This window comes from Myotis nattereri (genome assembly GCF_964212035.1).
Source record: "Myotis nattereri genome assembly, chromosome: X".
Classification (NCBI taxonomy): Eukaryota; Metazoa; Chordata; class Mammalia; order Chiroptera; family Vespertilionidae; genus Myotis; species Myotis nattereri.
The window spans coordinates 95,618,398-95,639,159 of record NC_138078.1 but is presented as its reverse complement, the minus strand read 5'-3'; the positions used below and the strand labels follow the sequence as shown (position 1 = coordinate 95,639,159).

The 20,762-nt window shown below is 41.3% G+C and overlaps 1 protein-coding gene across 1 annotated transcript in view; it reads right to left on the bottom strand.

Moving 5' to 3' along the window:
- The window catches only part of IL1RAPL2 (interleukin 1 receptor accessory protein like 2), a gene marked incomplete at its 3' end in the record, with an annotated part of 1,466,967 nt that overhangs the window by 76,594 nt on the left and 1,369,611 nt on the right, over window positions 1–20,762 (bottom strand). The window contains exon 7 of the mRNA XM_081115342.1: window positions 1,966–2,095. Within this exon, the coding sequence (XP_080971468.1) occupies window positions 1,966–2,095 (130 nt within the window). The remainder of the gene's footprint in view (window positions 1–1,965; window positions 2,096–20,762) is intronic.

Sequence of the window (20,762 nt, the reverse complement as noted above, 5' to 3'; positions counted from 1 at the left end):
GAGTCCTGGATTATGAGAGGGTGCAGGCCAGGCTGAGGGACCTCCCCCTCCTGTGCATGAATTTCATGCACCAGGCCTCTAGTCTATATATATAAAAGGCAATGTGCCCCCTCGGGAGTTTGACAGGGAGACTGGGAGTTCAATTGCTAGCTATGGCATGCACTAACCACCAGGGGGCAATGCGGAACATTGCAGGCGACCAGTGGTGGTGGTGGGGTTCTGAGGGAGCAAGGGAAGGAGGAGGTGTGAAGGTGGGGAGGCAGGGAACCTGATTGGCCTTGGTTGCCGTCCAGGCCTAGGGGCCCTAACCGTGCACAAATTTCATTCACCAGTCCTCTAGCATATATATATTTGCCTGTTTTGGACATTTCATATAATATGTAATCTTTTGTTACTGGCTCTTTTCAATGACAATGTTTTCAAGGTTCATCCATGTCATAGTTTGTATTAGTACTTCATTCATTCTTTTACAGCTCAATAATATTCTATTGTATAAATACACCACATTTTATTTATTCATTCATCAGTTGATGAATATTTTGGACACTTCCACATTTTATCTATTATGAATAATGATCCTATGAACATTTGTGTATAAGTTTTTGTGGGAATGCATGTTTTGATTTATTTTATTAACATATCTAGGAGGGAAATTCTTAATAACTCTATGTTTAATCATTTGAGGAACTGCCAGATTGCAACCAGGGATCAAACCCACAACCTGGGTATGTGCACTAACCAGGAATTGAACCTGCCACCTTTTTGTGCATGGATTGACACTTCAACCAATTGCACTACACTGGCCAGGGTCAGGTTGTTATCCAGAGTTGTTGCACCAGTTTTCTCTCCTACCAGTAGTATATGAGGGTATCAATTTCTTCAAAGTCTTTCTAACACTTGTTATAATCCTGGTGAGTATGAAGTGTTATCAAAGGGTTTGATTTGCATTTCACTGATGACTACTTTTATTAGGCACCTTTTAATGGACCTTCTTCCTAGAAACATGCTAACACAGTCAATATTTTATATAGGCTCTCAATGTTATGAACCCTTAGAGTGGAATTATTGGGTAAAAATATGAATAGAAACTATCATGGTAGTTATTATAAATTATATTTAACAATAGTAAATAAGATAAAGTATACTTGTTCCTTTTACATTGCCATATATTTGATAAAATGTGTTGGACATTAGTTGTACTGAAGTATTAGATTGGTTCCCACTACATGACTCAATGGGAGTGGAAGGGGAAGGGTCTCAATTGTTATAGGAATGAGAAATGTTCATTATATGTCACCATATCTGAAATCAAAGGGCCACCCCACAGACTGAGGTAGTGAAAATTACTTATCCCTTATTTGTACAAAAGAATCATACTATATAGGATTAGCAAACCAATAAAATAGATGTGTTTATACCAGGGACATATCTCTATAACAGGAGAGTGAAAAAAAGTCCAGGGAGACACGAATCTGAAAGACCAGTCACTTTCTATATGAGCAGTTGGTACTGGAAAAAATAAATACTATTTAACAAGAGTTCACAGTTATTTTGATGGGTACTAGATTACTACTGCCACTGTAGATTTACACCTACAACATATGAAAGTTGTTTGATCACATTTGCTTAGTGATCTGAGGAGTCACCTACAAAGTTTGTATCTTTGGTATGACTAGAAGTTGTAACAGTAACCTAAGCTTTGGAAATTCAGATGAATTTGCTTAGGCAGCTTTGAGGGGGTCATTACATCCCATGTCATATTCTGAGAAAACCTACATATATTGGAGGTTGACACATTTTCATTTCTTAAGGCAGCCAACCCCACTCTCTCCATCAGATCAGCCTTTAGAAAATGAAATGATTTGAAATTTCAATTAAAATCCCTGGCAGAAACTCTTTTAGGATGTTCCATTTCTCTACTGCAAAGACAGCAAAGAAAAAAAAATAGCAATTCAAGTTCTGTACCTTATTTCACCTTCTCTAATGTGACCTGCCAGTTCTTCAATAAACTTCTCCCCTTTCATCCAGTAGATCATTGGTCCAGACTCTCCACTAAATCCAAAGAATGCTTTGCAAGGGATATTCAGCGGCTTACCTGAGAATGACAGAGAAAAAGAAATGAGAAGCTGGCTGCTGGTTATTGCTGGGAGACAGAAAAAAACTTTTAACATCCAAAGGAAAATTCAGAGGTGACCCATTTTCAACTCTTCTTTCAATCATCTTATCACTGTACATGAGGAAAAATTTAAATGTTAGAAGAACTCAGAAATTTTAAAATTCAAGATATTCCCTTCACTTTCAGTCTGTACTAGTATGTATTTTTGTTCTGAGGTAGATCTCTTATACAGTATACCCCAGGCACTGCAGGTAAAGGGAAGCAATGGAATTGCAAACATCAAGAATTATTTTGTTTGGTATTTGTGAGCCCTCCATTCATCAACTGCTGCTGGTTTTGTACCATAAAACTTATCTTTTATCTATCCCCATAAATAAGTTTAGTTGATGCGTTTTCTTTGTTCAAAGCTTATTCTGTCTTAGCCCATTATTTCAGATCAATTAAACCTGAAATAGATTAAAAACTAAGTGAGATATCAGCTGTTTTGCGGGACACACACTATATATATATGGGTCATGTTTTCTTATCCATTCTACTACCCTCAGTCTTTTTATTGGAACATTTAATCTGTTTACATTTAAGGTTATTGTTGATAGGTACTTATTTATTGCCATTTTGTTCTTTATACCTATGTTCATCTCTCTATATATTCTTTTAAAGTAGGCCCTTTAACATCTCTTGCAATACTGGTTTGGTGGTAATGAACTCCATTAGCCTTTTTTCAACTGGGAAACTCTTTATTTTGCCTTCAATTTTAAGCGATAACCTTTGTGGATAGAGTAGTCTTAGTTTTAGAACCTTGCTTTTCATGACTATGAATATTTCATGCCATTTCCTTTTGGCCAGAAGTGTTTCTGTTGAGAAACCAGCTGACAGCCTTACGGGAACTCACTTGTAGTTAACTGTTCTTACTACTCTTAAGATTCTCTCTTTGTCTTTAACCTTTGACATTTCAATTATGATGTGTCTTGGTGTCAGTCTCTTTGGATTCATCTTGATTGGGATTCTCTGTGCTTCCTGAGCTTATGTCACTTTTATTTCTTCACTGGGTTAGGGAAGTTTTTAGCCATTATTTCTTCAAATAGGTTCTCTATCCCTTGCTCACTTATTATTATGGTACCCCTATGATGTGAATTTTATTATACTTGATATCCTAGAGACATTTTCAATTTTCCTCATTTTTTAAAATGCTCTTTTCTTTTTGATGCTCTGCTTGGGTGCTTACTGTTATCTTGTCCTCTAAATCATTGACTCAGTCATCTGCTTTTTCTAACCTGCTATTGATTCCTTTTAGTATATTCTTTGTTTTATATACTGTATTCTGCATTTTTGACTGGTTCTTTTTATGGTTTCGATGTAATTTTTAATGCTTACTTTCTCTTCGTTTAAGTTCACACTGAGATCACCCATTTTTTTTCCTAAGGTCCTTGATGATCTTTATAACCATTGTGGGATCCTCCCCCGCTTGATGTAGCCACACTACCCAACCTTCTCGCCTTGTTCCTGGACAAAAGTTTCCCTGGGAGACAGGCTCCAAAAGTCCCAGCTCTGCTTCACACTGCAGTGCCCCTATGCCACTGAAGTCAGTAGGTGGGGGTAGGGGCAATGGCTGTGTGATCCAGGTCAGGGAGACCAGCCTTTTTTATCAAATATACACAGTTTAGTCACTGTTTGAGTCTCTGACAAGTCCCCATGAAAAGAGGCCCCCAAAGTCATTGCTGAGTTCAACTAGTAGACCACTCCACAGTACACAATTATGGCAGAGTGGCCTTGCTACTAGTCAAAAACCAGGTAGTGCACTCCACTGGCAGACTGAATCTCCACTGATTTTTACCACCAAATCCTATGCAGGCTCCTCTTCCCATTTCTGTTGCTCTGGGTTGGGAATCCTTGTGTGGAGTTGAGGCCCCATGTTCCTGGGGGAAGTTGATTTTGCAGCCACGATATCCCTCTGGATTCTCAGCTTCTCCTGCCACACTTGGATGCACGGGATGGCCCTTTTAGTGTTGCTGCCCTTCTTCCAAGTCTCTGTGTGGCTTCTTTTCAAAATCCTTGGTTATAACATTTCATGTCAGCTAGCCTTCAGTTGGGTATTCAGGGTGCTTGCTGTATAATTTAGCTCTAAATCCAGTCTTGGGCTGGTAGCATGTGAGTGTAGCTTCCAACTACTCTGCAGCCATCCTGGAATACCTTCAGCCATTATTTCTTCATATAAGTTTTTGTGCTTTTATCGCTCTATTCTCCTTGTGGGATCTCTATTACATAATATTAATATGCTTTATGCTGTGCCATAAGTCCTGTAAATTATTTTAACTTTTTTCATTCTTTTTTTTTTCTTTTTCTGTTATTTGTTGTGTTCCACAGCTCTGTCTTAGAGTTTACTTATACTTTCTTCTGGTTCATCTAGTCTGCTGTTGAACACTTATAGTATACTTTTCAGTCCAGTTATTATACTCTTTTTTTAAATCCTCACCTGAGGACATGTTCACTGGTTTTTAGAGAGAGGGAGATGGAGGGAGAGAGAAAGAGAGAGAGATGAGAGGAACATAATTCAGTTGCACACTAACCAGGAATCAAAGCCACAACCTGAGTATGTGCGCTGATCAGGAACTGAATCTATGACCTTTCAATGTATGAACTGATACTCCAACCAAGTGAGCCACACTGGCTAAGGCTCAATTATTGTCTTCTTCACCTCTATAACTTATATTTGGTACTTTCTTATATTTTCTATCTCTTTTTTATATTCTCACTGTGATTATCCTCCCCCAAAGTTTGGTGAGCCTCTGTATGAGGATTACTTTGAACTCTTTATCAGTTAAATTTCCTATATCTGTTTAAGATTTTTTTTCTGAGGTTTGTACTTTGTTTAGAACATAGTTTTTATTTCTTTATTTGACTCTTTTTGTTGATTTCAATATATTAGATGAAATAGCTACCTCTCCCAGTTTTGAAGAAGTGGATTTATGTAGGAGATGAACCATATCTTTTAATCTTGCCCTAGCTTTAGGTTGTCTCGAAAACATTTGTGATTATCTAAACAACCTAATCTATTTTAATAGCTGACAGTAGTTGACAATGTACCAAGACCTATCAGTGTCCCAAAGGGAAATATCTCATTCAGCACGTAGATCCATGTTAATTGAATGCCAGAACCTCTTATTGCAGCTTTTAAAGTATGAAAATATATAAAGGTCTGTGGGATTGCAAGCGTATGCTCTGCCTGTCACCAGAACCCAATGTTGTGGAGGTGTCATCGGGAGACAGTTGCCAAAACAGGCGCTCCAGATATGTATATAAGCTCTTCCTGAAAAATACCAATAAACTGTAGAGAAGCAGAGGGATAACGCAAACATGGTTTTCAGAAGGCTATGTTACCTGAGAGTACACTTGTGAGCCTCTAGAAATGTGCCAAACCAGAAGCCTGCCCCTAAGGGCAAAGCTCCAGGACAAACAATTAGGACTCTTTCACAGAAAGACTGAAGTTGTGTTTCAGTTTGCTGTCTGTGCAGTGCCCTGGGGGCTGTAGTCTGCCAACAACTACCACTCTAGCTATTTTTCCAAGGGACCCAGGAATGATAGCCTCATTGGCCTCCAGAACCATGTGATTAAGGGGCATATCTTGGGTAACAGCTGCAAAAATCAGGGCACCAGACATAAAAAGCAGATGCATGTAAAAGCTTCTGAATGGGAGATACTAGCTCTCTGTGGCATGGCAAAGGGATAGTGCATCAATACTTCCCACCAGCTTTTCCCCCCCAGAGAGTATTCCAGCAGGCTCTTGCTCCTCCAGCTGACACTTTCAGATTAGAAAATTAATCTGTTTCACATAAACTCTGGGATCTTTTCAAATGGCTGCTTCTGTGATGGTAAAGTTAGTCATCACAGGAACCCTTTAAGAACCATTTGTCAGTTTGCTACAGTTTTTTTTGGTCTCATGAACATGAGCCCTGTTTGTTTTTAAAGCCAGAGTTTTTTTGGGTTTGTCTCCCTGATGTTTAACAAATATATAAACTTATAAAAAGCTATTGAATAGTGCTATTACATTGGTGAATTATATAATTTGGAATTTACAGCTCAATAATCTGTTTAAAGTAAAAAAAAAAAAAATATCCCTATCCTCAGGAAATTAAAATCTGGGATGGGAGAGGGGAAGAGGTGATGAATAATACACAAAATAAATTACAGTAGACCCTTGAATAACATGTGTTTGAACTGTATGGGTCAAACATGAATTTCATCCAATAAATACATGGATTTTATCCAATAAATACTTTAAATGTATTTCTCCTTATGAAATGATTTTTCTAATAACATTTTCTTTTCTCTAGCTTACTTCACTGTAAGAATACAGTATATAATATAAATATAACATACAAAATATGTTTTTATCAACTATTATACTATCAACTAGAGGCCCGGTGCACAAAAATTTGTGCACTCGCTTGGAGGGGGGTACCCTCAGCCCAGCCTGTGCCTTCTAGCAGTCTGGGAACCCTCAGGGGATGTCCACTTGCCAGCAGGGACCAGACCTAAGCTGCAGTCTGACATCCTTAGCGCTGCTGAGGAGGTGGGAGAGGCTCCCACCATCACTGCTGTGCTGGCAGCTGGCAGCCTGGCTTGTGGCTGAGCAGAGCTCTCCCTTTGGGAGCACACTGACCACCAGGGGGCAGCTCCTGCATTGAGCATCTTCCCCCTGGTGGTCAGTGTGTATCATAGTGACCAGTCATTCCCAGTCGTTCTGCTGTTAGGGCCAATTTTCATATTACCCTTTTATTATATAAGATAGAGGCCTGGAGCATGGGTGGGGGCTGTCTGGTTTGCCCTGAAGGGTGTCCCGGATCAGGGTTGGGTCCCGCTGGGTTGCCTGGCGTGCCTGGGTGAGGGGTTGAGGGCTCTTTTCAGGTTGGCCACACCCCTTTCAGGGAGGGGGGTCCTGCTGGGGTGCTTGGCCAGCCTGGGTGAGTGGCTGATGGCTGTTTTCAGGCTGGCCACAGCCCCTTCAGTGTGTGTGTGGGGGGGCGCTACTGGGGTGCCTGGCCAGCCTGGGTGAGTGGCTGGTGGCTGTTTTCAGTCTGGCCACAGCCTCTTCAGGGTGGGGGTCCCTGCTGGGGTGCCTGGCCAGCCTGGGTAAGGGGCTGATGGCTGTTTGCAGGCTGGCCCCGGCCCCCAGCCACCCAAACTCCCAGTTGAGGCTGACTGGAAGCAGGTATCTGGGTTTTATTTACCTTCTATAATTGAGACTTTGTTATCTTCAGCAGAGGCCACAGCAGGCCAGGGCAGGTGGGAAGCTTGGCTTCCTCCATCGCTGGGGCAACCAAGCCTCCTGCTTGGTCCAGCTCCATGGCTGCTGGCTGCCATCTTGGTTGGGTTAATTTGCATATAGTCATTCTGATTGGCTGGTGGGTGGCTTGGGGCATAGCAAAGGTACCATCAATTTGCATATTTCTCTTTTATTAGATTAGATTATTATTATGGTCAACACTAGGGTATTAAGTAATTCAGTTTTAGGAGAATCAAAAGTTATATGTGGATTTTTGACTCTGTGAGGAATGTACACCTCTAAGCATTGGTCAAGGGTCAACCATAGTATGATGTTGTTTTCAGATTTTAATATATGTCATATTTGTCATTACTCTAATCACTGAATGGTGTATGCATAAGTCTTCAGTAATCCAAAGAGATTATGTTTTGCATTTCAAATCCATGTAATTGCTCTTAGACAACTTTAAAAGAACCAGAGATTTATATATACAGATATACAGATATAAAGATATATAGACATATAGGTATATAATGTGAGAGAATTTTAGGTAGTGTGGTAAGATAAAATATTTTAAATTTGTCCACACATGTTAATCTCCCCTTATACTTGGACTTTCTAAGAATTTCTTAAGCACAACAATTATACTTTTAATTTATTTATCTCCACCCCACTCTTCTATCCCTTGATGTCCTATGGATTATATATAAGGCCAATGATAATTATCAATATCCTATTTTGCCAAATAATTTTTCTTCATCCTCTGTTTTACTCTTTATACAATTTTCAACAAACTTCTGTCAATGTACCTTTTATATTTTCCTAGTGTCTCTATTTCTCTGGATGCTTTTTTTCCATTTTTGTCAGTGGAAGCACACTTAGGGTGATTAAGTTTCTTATAAAGTTTTGTAATATTATTACTGTGTGTATATTTATTGTGGGTATTGCTTCCAGTGGGAGTCCAGTGTGCCAATCACTATGAAGACATACCCTCTGAGTAGTTCCAAGTTTGCCTCTGTTAGGGCCTTATGAATTTTACTGGTTTGGAACTAGTTTTTCTGTAAATTTCTTAGCTTGGTGGTTTGTGCCACATGTGGTTTGGTTGAATTTAGATCCATCCCCATGCTCCATACAGGTTTAGAGTTCCAATTTCTCTTGAACATCTATTTCCATTTATGACCATTGTCCTGGATGGAATGTGAATTTTCTGGCTGCTTTCATGAAAGAATGAGCAGAATGTTCTAGTTCCCTTTTCATAGACTTTCAGGCTACATAGACCAATCAGGCTTCTAAATTTTGGGGGGTTTATCTCAGATCTAACACTATACTTTACACAGAACTGTAGCTCTATGGTCCTGATTTTCAGCTCAAGACTTTAGATCACTGAGGTTCATATCTAGTTCTTATATCCCTAGGAAAAACAATCAGATAAACTTAGTTTTGCTTTTTACACCCTTCTCTGGGTTAGAGGTCCTTATTTATTCTAAAATCATGGGAATTCCCCTTATTGGCTTTGAAGCTGCACAAACCATGTATAGTCTTTGTTTTATTTTGACCAGAATTTATCTAGGTTTAGTAGAAGAAATGATTATTTATCATATCAATTCAGTCTACCATATTAACTAGGCATCTGACATTCCACCACAGAAATTTGTAAGTTGTACATCTTAGGCCTTACTGATCTATTTAATTTTCCTTTCATGCAAGTAATTAAAAGTAGAATTTCCATTTATGTTCTGGCTAATATAAATGGAGGTTTTCCTTTCCTTTCTGGGCTCATACTTAGATTTGATCTTTATAAGATGAGATGAAGACTGAAATGTTTTGATGCCATTGTAAAAGCCATTCACCTTCCTGCTGTGTTTTATGTACTTAACTTTCTTGTGAAGTTTTATAATTTTATTACTGTATGTACATCTATAGTGGGTATTATTTTTAGTGGGAGACCAGTGTGCCAAGCACTGTGTAGACAATCCCTCTGAGTGGTTCCAAGTTTGCCCCTGCCAAGGCCTTACAAGTAGCTTCAGCTTTCAAGAGTTTATTCCTTCAGAAGAGAATCCATAATTAGGGCATATGACTTTCATTTATTTGTACACTAGAGGCCCAGTGCACAAAATTTCTGCACTGTGGTGGGGGTCCCTCAGCCTAACCTGCCCCCTCTCACAGTCCAGGAGCCCTCAGGGGATGTCCTAGTGATGGGTTAGGCCTCAGCCATCAGTAGGCCTCCCTCTGCAGGAGGCTACTTGGCTGATCAGGGGAACGTGCCGCCCCCATCACCCTGCTGCTGCTGCCACTGCCAGCTGCCACAGCTACCAAGGTATTTTCATCAACATGGACTCCAATCCCTTCACCACAAAAAATGACAACTTTATTTAGGCATTTTCAAGATGTCTCTTTCATAAGATATGACATTTCTTTCTTTCGTTTTATCCTCACCTGAGGATATTTTTCCATTGATTTTTAGAGAGCATGGAAGAGAGAGGTAAAGACAGAGAAAAACATCAATGTGAGAGGGACATTGCAATTGGCTGCCTCCTGCATGAGCCCTGACCTGGGCCCCAGACAGGGAGAAGCCTGCAATCTAGGTACATGCCCTTGGTCAGAATCAAACCCGGACCCAGGCCAAGGCTCTATCCACTGTGCCAAATGGCTAGGGCAGGATATGATGTTTCTTAGTCCCTCCAGCAGTGGACTTTCATTTTTTCCTCCAGGAGTGAGGTGGAAAAACCCTAGATCACCTTCTTGGATTCTTTTTTAAAATATATATATTTTATTCATTTTTTACAGAGAGGAAGGGAGAAGGATAGAGAGCTAGAAACATCAATGAGAGAGAAACATCGATCAGCTGCCTCCTGCACATCCCCCACTGGGAATGTGCCCGCAACCAAGGTACATGCCCTTGACTGGAATCCAACCTGGGACCCTTCAGTCCACAGGCCAACGCTCTATCCACTGAGCCAAACCTGTCAGGGCACTTTCTTGGATTCTTATTAGGCAAGTTACCAAGAAGACTGCAAGTAGCATATGGGGAGCTTAGCCAATGAACAGTCAGAAAAAGTGTTTTCCTCTGCAGCTCACTCACAGAGGTGGGACTGCTGGTGAGGGCCTGCCCTTGGCCATAAGTGGGGCCTCTCTCTCCCTCTCCCTCTCCCTCTCCCTCTCCCTCTCCCTCTCCCTCTCCCTCTCCCTCTCCCTTTCCCTCTCCCTCTCCTTCTCTTTCTCTCTCCTCCTTCTCCCTCTCCCTCCAGTCCACTCTCTCTAAAAAGCAGTGAAAAAATATCCTCTGGTGAGTATTAAAAATCAAAACAAAATAAAACAGAGAATAACAGGCCTCCTCCTTGGAGATGCTGAATGTGTAGGCCTAAAAGAGAGAATTCTTGGCTCTATGAAGATCACTACATGAATTTTATTAACAATACTAGAGGCCCGTTGCACAAAGAGATTCGTGCAATAGGCCTTCCTTTCCCTGGCTGCTGACAATGGTTTTCCTCAGGCACTCAGAACCCAGGCCTTCACTCCAGCCGCAGCTGAGAAGCCAAGCCTGGAGGCTTCTCCACTCTGAGCACAGAGGAGAAGGCAAACCTCTTCAGTCTTAAGTCATCTTCAGTCTTCAGTCATCTTTAGTCTTCAGTCGTCTTCAGTCTTCAGTCTTCGCTGGGGCCAGAGCCTTCAGTGTTTGCTCCGCACCCGCATATGCAAGTTAACCGCCATCTTTGTTGGGTTAATTTGCATAATCATCCTGGGATTGGCTGGTGGGTGCAGTGGAGTGACACCAATTTTCATGTTTCTCTTTTATTAGTGTACTAGAGGCCCAGTGCACAAAAATTTGCACTCAGCCCGGTCTGTGCCCTCTTGCAGTCTGGGACCCCTCAGGGGATGACGACCTGCTGGTTTAGGCCTGCTCCCTGAGGGATTTGGCCTAAGATGGAAGTCAGACATCCCTCTGGCAGCCCGGCAGGCTTCGGGGGATGTCCACTTGCCAGCAGGGAGCAGATCTAAGCTACAGTCAGACATCCTTAGCACTGCTGAGGAGGCAGGTGAGGCTCCCACCACCACCACTGTACCGGCAGACATCAGCCTGGCTTGTGGCTGAGCAGAGCTCCCCCATGTGGGAGCGCACTGACCAACAAAGGGCAGCTCCTGCATTGATCGTCTGGCCCCTGGTGGTCAGTGTGTGTCATAGTGACCAGTCATTCCCAGTCTTTCTGCTGTTAGGGTCAGTTTGCATATTACCCTTTTACTATATAGGATGGAGGCCTGGTGCACAGGTGGGGGCCAGATGGTTTGCCTTGAAGGGTGTCCCGGATCAGGGTGGGGGTCCCACTTGGGTGCCTGACCAGCCTGGGTGTGGGGCTGATGGCTGTTTGCAGCTGATCACACCCCCTTCAGGGTGGGGGTCCCCACTGGGGTCCCTGGCCAGTCTGGGTGAGGGGCTGAGGGCCATTTTCAGGCTGGCTGGTACTGAAGCTCCAAGCCTCTCCTTTTCCTCTTTCCTTTTATTTCTGGGATTTATTTACCTTCTAAAATTGAAACATTGTTGCCTTTACTGGCGCTCCCAGCTCTGAGGTCGCAGCTGGCTGAAAGCAGGTATCTGGGGTTTGTTTAGCTTCTATAATTGAAACATTGTTGCTTTTGGGCTCAGAGCCGGGCCACGGCAGGCGGGGAATCTTGACTTCCTCCATCACTGGAGCAAGCAAGCCTCCTGTTCACAGCAGCTGCGTGGCTGCTGGCCGCCATCTTTGTTGGCAGTTAATTTGCATATCACCCTGATTTGCCAATGGGAAGCCTAGCGGAGGTATGGTTAATTACCCTTTTTGTCTTTTATTAGATTGGATATTTGGAAAATTAGCCTAAGCCACACCAATGATTCAAGTTTGTGCGTTTCTGTGTTCCAGGGAAGAATCAAATGATCTCTGTTTTATTGTGTCAAAACAAAATTTTGCATGTGTTAAATACATAATTCTTATTCAAATACATAATAGCATATGTAAAAGTTCTCTTTAACTCAGTGAAGGGACTAGCAGGATGATAATGCTGTTCAAAGGAGTTTGCCAAAGATGAAAGCCTGATGTAAAACTGCTAAATTAGATACAATCTCGCTAATGTCCTATAGGACAATAAAACCATCACTTTTTGAATTGGTTTGTCTTCTAGACAGAAATTTGTTACATCTTCAAAAGCTTAAACCAGCCATGGGCAAACTACGGCCCGCGGGCTGGATCGGGCCTGTTTGAAATGAATAAAACTAAAAAAAAAAAAAAAAAGACCGTACCCTTTTATGTAATGACTAGGGGCCCGGTGCACGAAATTCGTGCACTGGGTGGGGGGGGTGTCCCTCAGCCCAGCCTGCCCCTTCTCACATACTGGGAGCCCTCAGGCGTTGACCTCCATCACCCTCCGATCACCTGATCGGCCCCTTGCCCAGGCCTGACGCCTCCGCCAGAGATGTCAGGCTTGGACAGGGGACCCCCATCTCCCCCCGATCACTGGCTCTGGCCCCCGCCCAGGCCTGAGGCCTCTGGCCCAGGAATCATGCCTGGGCAGGGGACCCCTATCTCCCTCTGATCGCTTGCTCCACCCCCCGCCCAAGCCTGACGCCTCTGACCCAGGCTTCAGGCCTGGGCAAGGGGACTATCATATCCCCCCAATCCCCAGCTCTGCCCCCTGCCCAGGCCTGATGCCTCAGCCAGAGGAGTTGACCCTCATCACCCTCCGATCACCAATCACCAGATCGGCCCCTTGACCAGGCCTGAGGCCTCCGGCAGAGGTGTCAGGCCTGGGCAGGGGACCCGCAGCTCCCCGCGGTTGCAGGCTCCGCCCTTGCCCAGGCGTAACGCCTCTGGCCTAGGCGTCCGGCCCGGGCAGCGGGGACCTGCAGTGGCAGTGGGGGTTGCCACGATCGTGGGCTTCGCTTTAGGCCCAGGCAAGGGACCCCTAGCTCCTGGGACTGCCAGCTTCGACCGTGCCCAGCTCCCATCGCTGGCTCCACCCCTACTTCCTGCTATCATTGGCCAGGGTGGCAAAGGCGCCTGATTCTCCGATCATGGCTGGGGGGCAGGGCAAAGGTGGCCCCAGGGCCGCCTTTGCCCTGCCCCCCAGCTCTTACCTCCCCCCTGGGTTTCGGATCACTGTCAGTGGCAGGGGGCTTCTTCCTGCTTTCCTTTTCGCCTCCCTGCATTGTGCCTACATATGCAAATTAGCCCCCATCTTGTTGGCAGTTAACTGCCAATCTTAGTTGGCAGTTAATTTGCATATAGCCCTGATTAGCCAATGAAAAAGGTATCACCGTACGCCAATTACCATTTTTCTCTTTTATTAGTGTAGATGTTTACTTTGAATTTATATTAGTTCACACAAACACTCCATCCATGCTTTTGTTCTGGCCCTCCAGTCCAGTTTAAGAACCCATTGTGGCCCTGGAGTCCAAAAGTTTGCCCACCCCTGGCTTAAACATTATTTTCATCTTCTCACTTTGCTGATCATTATATGTAACTTTTCAGGGCTGTAAAATGTCAAAATATTTGGAACATATTTAATTGTAAATAATGTGTCAGAGTTATGTATTTCATAGAAAAAAAAAATGATCATTCTGTGGGCCTCTAATGCCCTAATTATACTAAAAGGACTTGCTGTTGTTTTTACTCCGAGCCTGTGCTTGGCCTTGGAGGCTTTGGGTGGGCCCGCCCTTTCCTCTCAGGGCCTGTAATTGGGGAGGCTGCGGGTGGGTTCACCCTCTTCACTCCCAGCCTGCACTTGGCCACGGAGGCTGCGGGCAGGCCCCCCATCCCTGTCATTGTCCATTCTAGTGGGCCTGCCCATGTCACGGCATGGCTGCTCCGGCCGGCCCCTGTGTCCCTGTCCATGTTGGCTCCAGTCCCCCGTCTCTGTCTCCATCTCCGCTCAGGGCCTCACCTGTACACACAACCTCCTCCTATCTGGTTATGACCCATTATGGCTTCCTGGCATAATTTGCATATTATCTCTCTCTCTCTCTCTCTCTCTCTCTCTCTATATATATATATATATATATATATATATATATATATATATATATATATATGGTGCTGAGAGTCCTAAGGCACATGTCCTAGTCTAGTAGATCATTATCAGAACACAGGAAAACAGGAACATGTTCCTTCAGTTGTGAGACAAGTTTTAAGAAGTTTGTTCTAATAATTTACAGTAGTTTGTGAACCAGTTCAATAAAAATTGACAGCGGAGCTGAAATTATTATTAATATATATATATATATATATATATATATATATATATATTATAAATTTAACTTTACATATTTTTTAATATATATTTTATTGATTTTTTACAGAGAGGAAGGGAGAGAGATAGAGAGCCAGAAACATCGATGAGAGAGAAACATCGATCAGCTGCCTCCTGCACATCTCCCACTGGGGATGTACCCGCAACCCAAGTACATGCCCTTGACCAGAATCGAACCTGGGACCTTTAGTCCGCAGGCCGACGCTCTATCCACTGAGCCAAACCGGTTTCGGCAATTATATTAATATAATTCTTACTCATATACATTCCAGTATGCTATTTATTGAGTAAAAGTTAAAAGGTACAGTCATAAGTTACATATAGGAAATGCCAATTGACACTTTTCATTGCTCAAGCAGACTTCCTCTATGTTATCTTATATGTTAAGTAACAATTTCAGCTAAAACTATTCTTTATAAAACACTAGGGTCCTTGATCTCTCTGATATTACAGTCTCAAACTGAATGAATCACTGAAACTTATAAATAGGCTCAGACAGAAATAAACTGATTTTCCTAATGTAAAATAATGATCCAGCTCAATGCTGAAAAAATAATTTATATTTTCTAATATACAGTAGTGTTTAATCTACTATAGACAACGTTACCTTCCCCTTTTCTATAGATCTGGAAAATAAAGCAGTCCTGACATTCCAGAGTGATTTTGTGCAGCTTCCCTCACCACCTTTATTATAAAGCAGTGGTCGGCAAACTGTGGCTTGCGAGCCACATGCGGCTCTTTGGCCCCTTGAGTGTGACTCTTCCACAAAATACTGACTTCTGCGCATGGGCCACAAAGTTTCAATTGCACTGTACATGCGTGCCCTCACATGGTATTTTACACTAGCAAGTCCAATTCATATTCAGCAAATGGAGATATCAGGAGAGTTGAAATAAATCTATACTCTATCTCTGTGTACTTGGTATGTATACAAGCATTGATATGGCTGCAAAATAATTCATTTGGATTTAATTTATAGTTCAAAATTAAATGCGCATCTTTCTCAGTAACTTTTAGGTGAAAGTAAAACCAGGCAATTTCTTTATATGTGTTAAAAGTAAATGACATTCTGCCCTGGCCAGCATGGCTCTGTGGTTAGAGTGTTGGTGCTTGCACCAAAAGGTTGTGGGTTTGATTCTCAGTCAAGGGCAAGTACCTGAGTTGCAGGTTTGGCTCCAGCTGGGGCACTTGCAGGAGGCAACCAATTGATGTGTCTCTCTCAAATTGATTTTTTTCTCTCTCTCTTCCTCTCTCCCTCCCTCCCTCCCTCCCTCCCTCCCTTCCACTCTCTCTAAAAATCAATGGAAAAAATATCCTCTCATGAGGATTAAAAAATTATATGAGATTCTTAAAACAAATTCCCTTATCGATCTATAAATCTAGGTTTGTAGAGTAGCCAACATGTGTAATGATTAACAGTTGAAAAATATTTAAATCTGTATAATGTGGCTTATGGCCCTGCTTTAAATCATATTTAAAGTTATTTCATTTGTTTAGAAGGTTATTTACTTAGTTTCAAACACTATGGAATTAAGTGTTAAGGTGTTAAGTAAGGTCTATTTTAGTAGATAGGCAAAAAAGTAGTAAAATTAGAATACAGAGTAATCATTACTTTCTTTAAATGAAATCACCTTTGTCATTTGAGAACATCTGATTGGAAACAATTTTTTTCACTTTCTTTCTGCATGATCAAAAATATTTACAAACTCCTCACTAATAAAATCACAACTTCTGGGACTAGGAATGATTTACTAATTAAATCCTGCTGTACCAGTTCAGAGGAGAAATACATCAGTAGAACCATGGCCATTCTCACTGTGTATCTGAAGGCTGATCCAGGTATTACATAGTGACAGAAGAAAATGATGATGTATTTTCTGGGCATACTAGTGTGATTTAAATTGTAGCTGTGTGAAACTTTAAAATTAAAAAAAAATGTAGCTGGGGGTGGAGGATGTATGGGGAGAGAGTAACTGGGGAACTTATATACATATATGCATATCCCATGGGCACAGACAATTGTGTGGTAAAGGCCTGGGAGGGGAGAGTGTGAGGTGGAGGGGGTCAATTGGAAAAAAAGGGGAACATCTGTAATACTTTCAATAATAAAGATAATTTTGTAAAAAATATGACTGTGGTTTTAACATATGTGACATTCAATTTTATAAGTCATATTGACAGTCTGAAGGCTGTGACATCAAAAATAAAGTTTCAAATAATCCAACAAGGATCTTTTACTCCATCAGAAAATAGACATATTAATGTTTAATGTCCAATTGAGAAAATGAAACCCAAAACTATACACAGATTATTGATCTGATTCGTGTCACACTATTGATTTTCTGAAGTTCCCTGAGGGTTATTTTGGACTATTAATTTTCTTTGACTACAAATGCCCTGGGTCTTGCCATTCATTATACTCTATTCTGTTGCCTACTTGATTGGCATGTCTTTACCTTTCTCCTTTGCCCACTTAAAGTCTCACCCTTCCATGTCTAGTTCAAGTGTTATCTATACCACAAAGTGATCTCTGAATCCCTATGTGCAGTGACTTCTCTCATTTCTCTGAATCCTATTTGGATATGTTCATAGGGAGTTAAAATTTATTTGTGCTCCATTTCATATCATTTTCAGAACAAAATAAGCTAAGTGCCTTATATGTTCTAAGTTAATCTTCACAGAAACCTATTGTGTAAAGGTACTATATTCTCACTTTACAAATGAGCAAACAGAAGCAGAGATAATTTAAACATCCCTTTCAAAGCCACAAATATTATAAGTAGCAGAGATGTAAAACCATCTGTTTGACTCCATAGTCAAGGACCCTAATCACTCCTCCTCACTGCCTTTTCACAAATTTCTGTCTCATCTTCCCATCTAAATGTTATATATAGTCTTCAACAGTGGAAGCCATTTCTTATATTTCACTTTCATTTCCTTAGCTTAGAGACTAATACAGTGCAAGGCATAGAGTTGTGCCCAATAGTACTTGCTTAACTCTTAAAAGCTTAGCTCAAATTTCCTAATTTTTCTTATTTTATATTGTTTTTTCTCTTTTGGCATTAAATGTATAAGACATCACAAATCTCTTTTTGAATAAAGCAGGGTAGAAATAATAAATGTCCTCTGATGAAGATTTTCCTTTTCCTAACCATCTTAGAGAGGAAGGAGGAATGAAAAGGGAAGAGGAAGAGAAATGTTCTGTGTTACCTTTAGAAAAGTTCCATCAACTCAGGGACAACAAAAGAATGAGATGAAAGAACTTCAATGGACATATGCTTGTGCAAACCATACAGAGAGCTGTGTTCAGGCAATACCAATTTCAGAAGGTCATTTCACTTTTTACTTGAGTATTTGATTTTATCTCACATTGTTATACGCATAGAATCTTTCTCTCCCCATGTCCATAAATTACAGAAAAGGAAAGGGAGAAAGTTTAATGCATTCAGAAAAGGAGAGTGGAAAACTCACATTCCATTCATTTAATAAGTTCAAATAAATATTCTATTCTTTAAAGACAGGAGAATACATGAATACCCAAAATAAATAAATTTGAAGCTAAGTATTATAGTTAGAAATATCATGATACACAATAAGTCACCTCTTCTTCATGCTTTTGCTCAAAGACATGATGATGAAAAGGAACAGACCTATAGTTGCCTAAAGAGAAAGTCAGAAGCCAAGTCCTGAGTCTTATGCCAGGAACAGCCTGATATCAAATTCTGAAAGTCAGTGAAGTGTTCTTTGGGAATCTTGGACATCCCCCAATGCTTTATCCCCATTCCATGTGATCCTCAGTTCTGTGTCCTCACTTTTCTTCTCTTGCAACAGTTAACCATCCACCCTGCTGGATTTAGATTTCCCACTTCATCATTCCTCTCCCTTTCCCTGTTGGTATCCTGCACTTTCCTAGCCACTTGGGCTTGCTAGCTTAAATACCTCTTCTCCACTGTCACTTTCTACTAACTCTGCACCTTCCATGTTGAAACAAGTTATTAATTTTATAAAATAATCTCTGATCACCTAATATGGGATAAAGCTAAAGAAGGAGATTCTCCATACTCTTCCATGTAATGTACATTTTTGTTTGAAAGTTAATTCACATCTTTAGCAAAGTTTCTCAAAGTGCAGAGCACTATAAAAATTATGTAATATAACAGAGCTTTTTTTAATATTTCTCTCTACTCATCTATTGACTCAAAGCCCTAAAAGCAGTTGCTCAATAATCTTTTCTTTCTTCTAAACTCTCTCCTAAATCCATAGGGAACTCTCTTGGGTCCTCAACCATCACCATTCTTTCTGTCCCCTGGATCTAGTCCTTATCTTTCATGCATTTTTCCTTTTCATTTTCTTCTTGAAGGCTCTATAAAGCTGTGAGTTTTTGTATGAAAATAAAGAAAGCTTATAAAATTCAATAGTGCATAAAATGAAAAAAAAATAAAAATCTATCCTCCAAATACTATCAGCCACTTCAACATCCCAATTACACTGTTAATTGCTTTTTAAGTATCTTATAAGTAGAATTCTGGAAACAATGCTTTCCCTATATTTTGAACTTCCATAGTTTTTATGGTCTCTTCTACCAGTATGCGACTTCATTTCAACAAACATATAACATATACCTACAATGAGCAAAGTATTTTCCTATATACTGAGGGGATATAAGTTCAAATAATATGCAGTTAGTCTGTCTTCAAAGATTTCATAGTGTTACTAAGAACTCTTTATCAAATATCATTTCCATAAGTTTCCTGGGCCAGAATGATGCCTTATGCTATTCCATATTTTCCACAGTGTGAATGTGGAAAACTATAGGCCAGTAGTGATTTAGTTGGAAAAAAATTATCAGACAATTGTTTCTGTCACACCCTCTTTGTCTGACTAGAGCCAACACAAATCTCTTAACATCCTTTTACTCTGGCCCATATCCTACACCCTCTTTTACTTACTCTCTGTAGCCAAGTCCTGATTGAAAACACCCTCTTTATCATGAGATTCTCAAGTTCAGTGGATTCTCAAAGTTGGTTTTCCTTAACTATCTAACTTAGAAATTAAAGGAAATAATCTTTTTCCAACGCATTTGGGCAGGAAACTGGCCAAGGTGTATTATACTTTATGGACATGAACTGGTCCTCTGCCATACCAATACTCTGCCACACATATTCTTGTGGAAGAGACAGTCTATCTTATCTGCAAGGAAGTATGTCAGTCCTGACTGAGGAAAGTTGTCCAATATTCTATCTAGAAGCGGGGTAGAAAGACATCCTGTAAACAGAGGAAACAGGAATACATCTTTTGGAGGAAATATACTCAAGCTGGCAATGTCAAGTAGCCTCTGAAGCTAGGAGTACAGGTGGTAAAGTAAAAGACCCAATGCTTTTTGTTATCTCCATTCCTTGTTTTTATCATCAAAACCACACAACAACGATTTTGGTTTTATGCACATGATTTTTTCAAAAGAATTAGACATTGAGCTACCTGAGGGTAAATAACTTGGGTTTCCCACCTATATTCTATAGTAGCTAGCACAGTGTTAGGCACATAAAAGGTTTAAATTGATTCTATGACAATGCCCTCGGTTTAAGGATGGATTTAGTTTCATATAGGAAAGGAAGCTATGCTCATTTTAATTAAATTCCCTGTTTCATTTATGTATTTTCTCTTTAAAGAGATTGTGCTCTGGAACATAACTACATTTTCACTGTCATCACTTTTTTGGTATCTGATCCAACTACAACTTCTGGGTCTTCCTTTAATAGTCTATTCACAATTGCACTTTTATTTCCTTACTAGAGGCCCAGTGCACAAAAATTTGTGCACTTGGGGGGGCGTCCCTCAGCCCAGCCTGTGCCCTCTCGCAGTCTGGGACCCCTCGGAGGATGTCCACCTGCTGGCTAAGGCCCACTCCCCAGGGAATAGGGCCTAAGCTGGCAGTCAGACATCCCTCTGGCAGCCCAGGAGCCCTCGTGGGATGTCCACTTGCCAGTGGGGACCAGGCCTAAGCTGCAGTCTGACATCCGTAGTGCTGCTGAGGAGGAGGGAGAGACTCCCGCCACCACCGCTGTGCTAGTAGCCGTCAGTCTGGCTTGTGGCTGAGCAGAGCTC